The sequence below is a fragment of the Ascidiella aspersa genome, chromosome 1 (assembly GCF_963924565.1).
Source record: "Ascidiella aspersa chromosome 1, kaAscAspe10.2, whole genome shotgun sequence".
NCBI lineage: Eukaryota > Metazoa > Chordata > Ascidiacea > Phlebobranchia > Ascidiidae > Ascidiella > Ascidiella aspersa.
The window spans coordinates 12,082,193-12,094,511 of NC_139447.1; the positions used below are offsets into that span (position 1 = coordinate 12,082,193).

The 12,319-nt window shown below is 36.5% G+C and overlaps 1 protein-coding gene across 1 annotated transcript in view; it reads right to left on the reverse strand.

Moving 5' to 3' along the window:
• Positions 1 to 3,030: 3,030 nt before the first annotated feature.
• Positions 3,031 to 12,319, reverse strand: part of LOC146167538 (myotubularin-related protein 5-like) — a 54,553-nt gene continuing 45,264 nt past the window's right edge. Inside the window, exons 36-44 of the mRNA XM_083390855.1 lie at positions 11,861 to 11,949; positions 11,296 to 11,401; positions 10,604 to 10,687; positions 9,421 to 9,450; positions 8,345 to 8,446; positions 7,416 to 7,550; positions 6,512 to 6,604; positions 5,313 to 5,444; positions 3,031 to 4,801 (exon numbers count right to left, since the gene is read on the reverse strand). Of these exons, the coding sequence (XP_083246981.1) occupies positions 4,709 to 4,801; positions 5,313 to 5,444; positions 6,512 to 6,604; positions 7,416 to 7,550; positions 8,345 to 8,446; positions 9,421 to 9,450; positions 10,604 to 10,687; positions 11,296 to 11,401; positions 11,861 to 11,949 (864 nt within the window). The 3' untranslated portion in view covers positions 3,031 to 4,708. The remainder of the gene's footprint in view (positions 4,802 to 5,312; positions 5,445 to 6,511; positions 6,605 to 7,415; positions 7,551 to 8,344; positions 8,447 to 9,420; positions 9,451 to 10,603; positions 10,688 to 11,295; positions 11,402 to 11,860; positions 11,950 to 12,319) is intronic.

Here is a 12,319-nt window from a genome sequence, read left to right on the forward strand (position 1 = left end):
GGCATACTATAATAACACACTATGTTTTCTAGCTACTAAACACACTATGTTTTTCAAGAATAAAACATTTAACGTCCTATGTTTTCCACAGCAAGTGACAAAACAAGTTTGCCAATATCGGCATGTTTATGACTTTATCCATTAAAAATAAAAGCGGTAATTGGTTAATAAATAGCAATATCCTTAACTTTAGGGCAAAACCTAGACTGGATTTGTAAATCATTTTTAACAAATTCATTGACTTGTTCGATCGATGCTGTACACTTGAAGCAGTTCTTCTCCTCGACCAGTTCAAAAACCGTGCCGACTTTCAGTCGACCAATCACGAGCGAGATGCTGAAGGGCACTCTCTAGTGCGCAACTGCGACGTAATCAATTCGAGTGGAGATCGAAAGGCACTTTTCGGAACCCCCTTGTAGGCGGTACAGGGACAGCTGCTGTGCGGGACAATCACAAAGTCGCGTCAAGTCAAATTACAAATGTTTAAACGCAACTGACATGATGATTTTCCACGACAATCTAGTTCGCTACGTCCGCCGCCCGGGGGTCTTTTCAACGCATTTTAGGATTTGTGTAATCCAATATTGAGTTTTTATGCGTGTGCATTTACGGATTGGTTGTTAGTGTATTTAAATGCTCGTAAAATTGCATTTGTCTATCGAATCAAAGGCCTTTAATAAACACTGTACGATACTGAAATGGGTCGTGTCAAACACAGTAAGCACATTGCAAACAGTGTTAAGTTTTGTCACAATAAAAAAAAATTACAGGCACCGACGCTAACTTATATTTAATACGCTTGCGCAAACTATACAACTAATATGGCCTGAAGGTAATAAATTATTCAGTGGTGTCTTATATGTCTTATAGAAAACTATTCCAATCGGGAAACCGTTAAAAACCAAAAAAATAAAAAGGGGCCCGGTAACGCAAAACTTTTGTTGAGCAAACAAACTTGCGAAAGTTTAAAACACACTATTTATTGGAAAATCAATGATGGCAAAGCGGGCCCCTTGGAACAAATCCTATTTTGTGGGTTTTAAACAATATTTTTTATTGGGCCGGATAGTAACCGAAAGGTATCCTTGTGGGTTACGCCTGGGCTAAAAGCCCCATGGAAGAAGCGTACCATCTACTTTTTTGCCAATTTTTGCACGGTGCAAAACGGACCTGGTGGGGCAAAACATAGAACACTAATAAAAGGTAATAATCCTAATTGCTTTTATACGTAGAAGTGTCGGATCAAGGTTTTTTGTTTGAGAGGCGCATAAATATTTTCAGATATATTTTCACAAATTACTTCGCAACGTTACGCCATAGTTCAAATAATATACATGGCGTCTCGCAAGCTGAAAATATTTTATTAAAGTAGGCCTACGCCAAAAACAGATCACAAAATATAATAAGGCCTAGTACTGTGCGTAAGTAGCATTGTATCTATATAAAAGTTAAATTTTTATAAATACAGAAAAAGTTAAATTTTTATAAAATTTTTTTTTTTTATAAAAGTTAAATTTTTATAAATACAGCTTTTTCGACGTTAAACACTTCTGTTTAGCAAACCAATATTGACGCTGGCAATTTTCATTATCGAAAAAAAGTGAGAGGCCTATACGTTTTGTCCCGCTTTCTCCTGAGGACAAAAAATATATACTTATTGCCTTGTCACGTAGGCTATTAAAGGAGAATGTCACCAATAAAACAATAGTAGGCTACGCTATTATTAAATACAAAGCAATATATATTAGCCATGTCTTGTAGAGGCAGATCAAGGATTTTTGTTTGGGAGGCAGCATGAAAATTCCTCGGTGATGACAATAAAATGTTACGTCATAGATTGAAAGGTGACGTCAAAAAGTAACACCTAAACGGAACGTCATAAGTAGTGACATGAAGAAAATCACACAGTTCCTTTAGTTCGTGTTTGGAAGGAGAGTTGTTACTAACAATACAGAAGAGTTGTCAAAATATTTTATTTTGAGTAAAAACTCCTTTTGAGCTTAAACAATTTTATCGAAATAGGCTAATAGGCTAGATCAGGGTTCTTCAACCGGTGTGCACGGTTCACCCTAGGTGAACCAAAATATGCATGGGGTGCACCAGTACGAAAATACAAGGATGTATCACAAACTTTTTATGAACCATTAATATTTGACAGATCCGTAGATAAAATATGATTAAATAGTCTCTTTTCTATTTTCTCAAGTTTGTTTCAATGCTGTTTTATGACATGCAATTATACTCGCAAGCAGCCTGGAAGCCATAGTCGAACTCTCACCGATAGTGTGTTCGGCAGCTCAGCTTGGTTTAATTGACACGATATTGATATGCATATTAATTTTTCATATCGCTTTTTACCTCAGATTACGTTTTAAGCAAACAGGGTGAATGAGCTCGTCGCAACAACTTTAAGGGTTCACAAAACCGAAAAAGGTTAAAGAGCACTGGGCTAGATAGATACAAGAAACACAACTTAAATTTGTGCGACGTAGAATGTGAAGTCGAGAACCTAACCATATCGAACGGCGATACAAATTTAAATGTTGTCTGCTTGTGGAGTCGCACAAAGTAAGCTGTCGATTTTCTTGCAGTTAGTTTTTTACACAGTTTAGGCCCAGAACCTACTTAAATAACTTTTTACGTGACAACTTTTCGCAGATAGCTTACTTAGAAGTTAAAAAAGGTAAACTTCAAAGTTAGAATAAAACAGTGTTCATTGTTTTTTAAATATTTGTTTTGCTAAAATTATCTCGTCAGGTCATGTAAATGATACTTAAAGCGCAACGATTATTTTTTTAAATAAGATGTCCGATCTTGCTACCACGAGTTTTGTTTGGTATTACATTTACAAAACTGTAAATTTACGATAGCGTTTTATTATGCCTAATCGTATGAAATTTTCAAATGCAGAACAATTCCAAAACTGCTGGTGTCACTTCAACCCGCAAACAAGGTTATACAAGTGTAACTACGCATTTCATTTAATTTTCTTAGTTCATAAAACTAAGGCAGAGCACACCACTCTTACACAAAGGAATGTGTATTTTCTAACACTTTGTTGCGCAACAGGCGATTAATTCGAAAGAAGAAAGAAAAATATATATACCTGGCGAAATAAATTACATCTAGAATCGTACACAAAAGAGATTCAGAGCAGCAAGTAAAGAGAAAGAAGCCTACGTCTACGGGCCTCGGCGCCCCAAGAGTAAAAGCCACGGAAATACAGTTAAGCGAACAAAGGGATGTAAAATCACACCAGGCGAATAAAGAGGCAGTAGAACACAACCTTGCATTACTATTTTAAGGCGGGTCGCAAAAAGAAATGGACGCCAAAGCTAAAAACCGCAGGCCAACCAATGCAAGCGCGTATCAGCCAAACTTGGAAGATAGTACAAAGCGTTTAAGCAAAATTGGCGACTTATATTTGGTAGATAAATGAGATTTGGGCGTGTTTTAAAAGTTCACGGTGACAACCTAAAACCAACGTTCTTAGTAGACTAAACGACATAAGTGGCCCGCTCTGAAAACTTAAGTTAGAAGTGGTGAAATGAAAACTCGAGAAAGGCGCTCTTTTATACTGCTTTAGTTCGCAATGTTACGTCATATGAATTTGAACGACGGTTTACATAACAAAAAAACTAGCAATTGCAAACAGTTTAGCTTTAAAGAACGTAGCTATGGAAGACGCGATGATAGACAAAATGACAAATTTAAAATTTACAAGCATTTAAAGGAAGTTCACATTTGGCCAAAACTGTTTTTCAGCACATTTCACCTTAGGCTGCTTTACATTACGTGTTTTTGCCGGACTTACTAGGTCGTTACATATCTAAGCTTTTTAGTTCGGTATTTTTTTAAGCTACACAAAACAGCACACCAGCGTTTTAAAAAATACCACAAAGAAAATGATTGCGAGTTGAATGGCTGAATTTAATTTTAAATTTTTTAACCTTTAACTATTTAAAATAAAACATATCTGGAGGTAAACAAACCTAGCCGTGCCGATAGATGTATCTCATTAAGCAAACAACGGCTAGCCGAGTTCGTGACGTAATACCCAATAGTGGTTTCGCTTAATCGACGAATTTCCTTTCACAAAAGCGCGTTGCTGATTTATGGCCGACGATCATAGGCGCCGACCGACGGAAAGAATGGAATAATCAAACCGCTGCGAAATTGTTTTATTGCAGGAAAGGCGAATGACCTTGTCGCGGCGCATTGAAGGTCAAACGGCGGGAAGGCGCCCCATTGTTTGTGTGTTAATTGCGCAGCCGGAGACCGAAATCACAGTAAGGGAAGGGAATTAGGCTTCCGAGACTTTGTTCTTTGTTAAAAGCACGCAAGTATGCTGCTAGATTGGCGACAGAAAAGCCTGGGGAAACCCGTTATTACAAAACGTTTCGATTTTAATAACCTATTTATAAGTGTGTATATCCTGTTTGGGGTGGCACTATTTAACCGCAGGTTAGGTTAATTGTTATTCAATTCCAGTTTTTCACAAACAATATAATATATACTTGTCTTGACCGAATGAAAGGACGAAAGCAACAGCGCTCCACATAGTATGTTTAAGTAAAATCCGATAAAAAAATTATATTTTTGTGCCTTTTCGCTTTTCCGCTAGACGACGCTGCGCGTCCGATTTCGACCGGGAGCAGAAGTTGGAACGATCACAGTGCTTGTGCGCGAACAATGGGTCAAAATGACGTCACTGAAGTGCGGCCTGTAAGTTGTCGACCCAGTGTTTCGCGGCTTCCGGGGTTTCGGCGATGAAGTGATATTGACGTTTCGAAACTCTTACCTGAAATTGCAATTTAACAGTGTTTATAGAAATATGTGCCTACTGCATATAACCGAAAAAAACTTTTCATTATGTGCTGCCCATTTATGTTGTTATTTTTCTTATTTTACTTACATATACACCTTTAGTAACATGTCAATTTTTAACGTGAAAAGTGCCGTAGCATTCGTACTAACAGGACTGTAACGTATTTAGATTGTTAGACTTGCGTTTTATTCTCCTTCTGTTTAGTCATTATTTACGTGATTGAAAGTGCGATATAACATAATTAGTACATAAATGGCGACGACGTTTACAATGCTTACACTTAACTTTTGAAATCGACAAAGCGGGTTACCTGTAGTGTAACATCAGATGTTTAGACAAAAAATCGATTAAAAACAATTTGGTGATAAAACTGTAGGACATTTTGTGCTCTTATAGTTTCATACCAAACCATAGTAAAGCCTCCACTACTGTATTGGCCTTTTAAAACAACTGTTAAACTTCAGAACATTTCTTTAAAACTCACTTCGAGAAAGGCGTTTTCATCGACTTCTTTAGGTGCCCCTGATATGGGTTCGATAAGCTGAACCGACTCCAGGTCCTTAAGGGCGATCACGTTTTTGCAAACGCTGTCTCCTTTGTTCTCGTACTGACGCAGCTGTCAAAAGAGAGCGTTCACGATTCAAGGCTATATTTACTTGTCTGCGGTAAGGGCCGTCGAGTCTGAATATTCAGCACTTCGGCGTAATAACTCCGGGAATTACCAAGTTTCGGAAAAGGTCTTAGCGCAAAATTGCACTGATGGGGAAAATGTTCAAGTTTAAAATAACCATTTATAAAACAAAAATACTATCCTTTAATACATATTTTAAAAGCCGAAGCCATTTTGTATATACAAAGAATTAGCATAAATCTAATTATGTATAAAGATTTTAAGATAATAAACTTATTTTCCTAGCTTTTAGGTATGTAGAAAATGACCGTACTTGTTGGGAGTAGGGGCTTATTATTATTGACCTGAAATGACTTGTTGTTTTAAATTCCACTTTAAAGAATTTCGTGACAATCGCTCGCTGTGTTGTACCTCAGTTTAGTCAATAACGCGCAGCGCTGTCTCATAAAATAACGAGCGCTGTCTCATGAAATAACGATCTGTCACAATATGTCATCTTAAGGTATTGTTTCCATTCTTTGTTCTCGTGTGAACTGCTTTCGGCCAGTTAAAATAATTTTACTGTGACGTAAGATGTGCTGTCGTTCAGACTAGAATGTTCAAGATTTTGTTAGTTTTCGTTCAGTTATATTTATCTTTTTAGTTATTACACCACTTGTGCCAAAATAAACTCCTTTCATATTTTTTTCCCTCTAAAGCAAAAGACAAGTACGCCAAACTGTCAATTTGATCACAATTTAACTAGGTACAGAATGATCCGAATTATAAAGAATAGCCAGGTAAAGTCGATCTCTTAATGTAGCGCATTTGCACACAAATACCAAATCAGCGTTGGGGTTCACGTTAGCCCCGGCAGACGTTCAAATATGAGTGGTAACAAAGAAAGCTTAATTCAAATAATTGGGAAACCTTTATAAAATCCACCTAAATGCTAATAAAAGTTTTATGTAATTATAGTATGTTAACAAAATTACGTCCGCGCCTTATTCCAAATGAACGCCAAACGGACTACCTTTGGGGCTGTTACTGGGAAAGTGCAACAAAAAGCTCACCTCGTGCTTTGTGGTGTCCAACACAAAGTATCTCTGTTTCCAACCCTTGATGTACGCCCCTCGTTTCCACAAGGCTCCCTCGTACGTTCGAACCTGAATAACGTAGCAGTTGGTTGGATGTAAAAAACTTAGAAGCATAGAAACAACAATAAACAATTATGTGAGCTTTAATAATGTTTTTTTTCTTAATTTATGAATAACGAAAAGAGACAATAGGCGTGACTACCTGAGCTATCTGTCGGGAAGGTTTAAAAACTATTAAAATATAGCTAGAAAAAAAAAACTATTAAAAACAAGAATTTGCCAGAAAAAAACGATTAAATTACAGATGACTAAATAAAAATTGAAAAAATCCAAAATAATAGTAGCAATCATGAAAAAACAGTTTGGCAACCATTATTTTACCCAAACACCATTACAAAAGTGAAACAAACAATGATGAACTGTCAGAAATCACAATTTAAACAACAGAATTATCAAAAATAGGACACGACTAGTAAAAAAACGTAGAACTATTCAAACAAACCATAACCATTATTATGAGCTTTATTAATATTTTTTTATTTTATGAAATAACAAAAAAAGACAATAGACGTGACAAACTGGGCTATCTACCAGGATAGCTCGAAAACTAATAAAAAATAGCTAGGACATAAAAACTATTTAAAACACATAAAAACTATTTAAAATTCTTGCCAGAATTACAAATGACTAAATAAAAATTCTAAATTCTAAAATGATAGCAGCAAAAAAAAACAGTTTGGCAATCATTGTTATACCTAAACACCATTACAGCTGAAGCAAACAATCATAAACTGTCAGAAATCAGAATTAAAAAAAATGAATTATTAATAATTGGACAAGGTTACTAAACCGTAAAATCGTCATTTGGTCTAATCAGTACCTCCTGTGAGTTGGTTTGGAACTGGTCATACAAAGACACCGTGTCAAACTTTTCTCGAACGCTGTTCTGTGGCGTGAGCGTGTCGGAATCGAATCCAGCCTCCGACGAGATACTCTCTTCGCGTATCACACTCCTCTGTTAACAAAATATAGAAGTTGCTGTATTTTTTTACTAAAACAGAGCTAATAAACAACTTAAAATATTCTGGGTATTTCTGTTAGTAGAACAGCAAAGTTTTTTATAATCGTTTGACAAAAACCGCCTCTTAGTAAGCCTTGCGTATCGTCCTTGTGGGTTTTATATCGTTATACCGTAATTATACAAACATAACGCATGCGATCTCAACCAAAATGCGCAATAGTAATACAAAAAGGTTGTTACACTTAGGTAGAGGAACTTTTTAACTCCGCCAGACTGTAATAATTAGAACTTTGTTGGACCAAAGGATCAGTTCGACGAAAGACAGTACAACTTTCAGTCCTAAATTGTTTATTTATTCGATAGCACAACGTTTTCAGTGATGCTGAGCTCTTGTCAAACTTATAAGAAACAAAGGAAATTGAATCGCCCAAAGTACTACGCACAAACAACTTGCAAAAATGCTAGCATGCTTGTCAAAGCCGCTCTCAGTCGAAAAGAAAATGCGCAAACCATGCAGAAACAAAAGTTTGCAAATATAGAGAAATCACAAAAAAATAAAACGGGAATTGGTTCCTTCAAAGGAAAATAAGGTAGACATAGGGTATAACAATAAAATAAACTTATTACTATTGTTTAACCTAAACAAAATTAATTAAGACTAGCAATCTTGAAACTTTGCTTTCAAGTTTTTAAATTTGCCATTTCAAGACGCAAATGCAGCATGAGCAGATTGATTCGTGTAAAATAACAAAGGGCGACATCTACAGGCCAGGCAGTGCGATATCTACCATCAGCATGGGGGCGCCCAAGCGCCGTGGAGAACTTTCTGTTGTTGTCTTGCTTCGGGGACGGAATGGCAAAACTTGTTGGTTTTGAAAGAAATCCAATCCCTGGTCGGAGAGTCACATGAGGTCAATGACCAATAGTACCCTCACAGTGATAATAAATTAACGAAACGAAAAGGTGTGGGGCATTAACAGATCATCAGCAGACTTCAACAAGTGTTTGGCACATAAACGTTTTAATAATGACTGTGCTGTTGATGGTGCCATTCAAAAAGCTCTTTAATTGCCATATTATGCAAATACAAACTATATGCCTTAAAACTTAAACATGATTGTTCCACATGTTTTTGTAGGAATAAGCGCGATATAAAATCGTATGGTTTTATTGATAACAACCAAAAAGTGTTCATCGCACAATCATCGAAATTGAGATCATTGGTCCGAATCAGTAGGTAATATCTCCAGCCTTTAAGGGAAACTAACAAAAAAATACTTTTAGCGACCTATCAAGTATATTCATTAGGACCCCACATTGTGAACAGGCTTGGGGTTACAGTTTACATTTCAACTTAAGCTTTTATCATATTTTAAGCTGTGTACCAAGTTGAAGATCAAGATGAACTTCTGGCCTAAATAATTTAAGGGATAGAAATGCAAGCTTCGCAAAGTCAGTATCAAAGCTTTAGAAAGTAAAACACATGCAGGGCGAAAATAAGTCTTACATCATTAAAGCAGAAAGGCATTAAATGACTCTGATATATTAGCAGAAATTAGAAATAATGAGGCATGGTAAATAATCAAGCCTTTACACAGAACGATGTAAAATATAGCTTAATATAAAAGTTTTCACAGCGAATGGGTGAAGAAAAGCCAAGCGCAGCAAACGGAACACAAACTTGCTGTTTTAACGTCACAAAAAGTTGTGTTAGTTCAACTGAATTTTGGTTACTTGATTGGCTCAAACAAGATAGGACTTCATTTGGCATTAAAAGCGTTCATGTAAAATAAATGACATGATAGATCTGGCGGTATATGGTTTGGTTACATTAATGATGAAGGTTTATTACGTCATAACTTACAAAAAAGTGACGTTTGGGTCTTTGAAGATGCTTCAATAAAATACAAGTTAGATACATATAATAGGGTTAGTTAAATGCGTATTGCACAGTTAAGATATATTCAGAGCTAACCTCAAATATGAAGATTTAAACAGGTTAAACTATAAATACTAGAAATCTAATTTTTGGTAAGAATTTAACCGAACATTTTACACTCCTAAAGGAGGCCCTTATAAAGTATCCCGGTAAACAGATGAAGGCTCGATAGAAAATAGATAACATAATAACAGCATTGTCCATTGTTCATTGTAAACCTCTACTTCAAAGCCCAGAACCCCCGATAAGCAGCACTTGGACTAATATGATTGTGAAACACTAAAACCCAAGCACATGATGGCGTATAACCAAACAGCACTTTTGAATGATATGCCTAAAGCCAAAGGCCCATAGCAACGTACAAACATCGGTATCTTGAAAAATGTTAGCTTAGCACGAAGTGAAAAAGCCGCGACTTAACAAGTGTAGCTCAATAACGTCGTATCCCTTTGGGCATAAGCAGATTGCGAAATTTACCACAGTGGGAAACTCTAGTTCAAAATCTAATCTACGCATCACATTGTTTGTGCAAAGCTGAAAACAATTGAGACCGAAAATCGGCAAATTACCATTTTTCACTCAGTTTTGGGGCTTTTTTGCGAAACAAGATATTTTCATACATGGCCACATTGAATAGGCTGGCAAGAAAAACAGCTCAGGCAATTTACGGCAGTCACCAAAATCACCCAAGAGGGTTATGTCGAAGCTTGCAACACCACAGCACACGCAGCACACACAACAAACAGCCAGCTTTAAAGATGCATTGCGACGTAAAGAGCACGCAAAACGCGCATGACGTCAGTTTGCGGTAAGCGTTACTTTGGATGTCTGTTAGTAGACAATTATTAAATAGCATAAAATATTATGTGACTAAAAATTAAACTGGAATGCTTCATAGCTTCGTTTCTCTGCACGGATAACATACAAACTATTTCACACTGACCAAAACTAACAGCAGAATACAGGCAAATGGTCTTTATAGGTACATGGTTTTTCCTATTAAAAAAACAAACCAAGCTTCGTTATTCGCCAAACACAATGCCCTTTTTTACCAACCAGGTTTAATTAAATTTTGGCAGTCGACCACGTGGATATGACCTTGACTCACCTTGACGATGATATCTTCGGTCTGAAGAGCATGGAGCGAACTGATATCGCGGTGCGCTTTGCGAGTTTCGGGCGACACGTTGACCTAGAGGGGCGACAAAAATGACGTCAACCTTTTGCCCGCTCGAAAACAATCGGTGTGTTTTTGCGAAACCTTGGTGACATGGCACGACCACAAGTTTAAGTGGCTGGGCGTTTCGTGTGCTTATAATTAATCTTACCAGACTCGAGCACACAAGGTCGCGTTGACAATTAATAAATAAGGGTGTATTTCTGTTGACGTTTTGTCAATTATAATCCAGGTTTTCAAGGGTAAATTTAAATAATAAAGTTCAATACAAGTAAACAAGAAAGTTACGACGCTTAATTGACACCAACGTTTATTTTCAAAAAAATAACACAGAAAACTAGTTACAAGGACGTTTTGCATTGCATTGTGTACAGCTCTTTTGGGAGTGATGTTTAATTGCGATATGTAGACAACATTAGTTTTAATTTCTGGCTAAAGCGAACAACGCTAAGATTACTAAACAGCCAGATCAGTAAAAAAAAACTTTGGGTCGAGCTCAGCATAGAGTCGCGGCCTAAACGCATTTCTATCTGTTGATTTCAATCTGTTCGTTTTTCGCAAACCAACTCATCGGAAGTCACGTTTCGCCAACAGGTAAAGTTCTAGTGGTGTGACCGTTTTACCTTATCTGGTGCGTTGCTGGAATCCAGCGCCTTCCACGCTTCTCGCCATCCTTCGTTGTTTGGGTCGAGTTCACTGTTAAGTCGCTGGATCTGCTGTAGCAACGTCCTAAAAAACAGCATTTAGAGGTTAGCACTTCAGTCTGTGCATGGAAAAATATTTTTTTTATCTAACCGCGTTCTAGTATGATAAGACATATTCGCATGTTAAGCGCCTCGACCGGTTTTGAAGAATATGTTTCTGAGTTTTTAATCGCAATAGGTTCACCTCAATTTGAACTAAAAGAGACAATTTTGCAACATTAACTGAAACCGAAGCTTAATCACAAACAAACTTGAACAAATCATTCATAATGGGCATTGCTTAATATCTTAGAAAATACCAGGGTTTATTTTTGTACGTAGAATTATGAATTAAGCTTACATGGAAGAAAAATACTTATTTACTTTACGCCAATTAAATATTTTAAACGGATCTTGATTTTCAGACTTAACAACTATTTAAAATTTAGAGAATCCTAATTTGCATAACATACAAACACTAAAGAAAACAATACTAATAGCTTACTTGATCGAATCCGTTTGCGCGTCACTGACGTTGTCATAACAACCATTGATGACGCGTCTGGCGGTCGCACCTCCCCATACGTCACTTGTCTGGACGAACAATTACAAGGTAATTTAATATATCCAAGTTCATAATTCAAAAAACATATAGTGTGAAATAAACAGCCATCGCTAGTGGGAAAATTTTTTTATTTAAAACGGAAAATTGCAAATGTACAGCATTGAATAGAAATAGAATTCAAAGCCTGTTTCGGATAAACATGAACTAAATATTTTTTTTTCTTGATCAACCTTATAACTAATAATACGGACGTCCCGTCGACTAAAAAATCGCTCTCAAAACGTGATCGTTTAAATAAGTTAGGATGTTAGGCTAGGTCGTTTTCTTTTCGAAAAAGAGCGAAACCTTAGAGAATTTACTTCAAAGGTAGATAGTTTTATTTAACGAAACTGAGTCTGA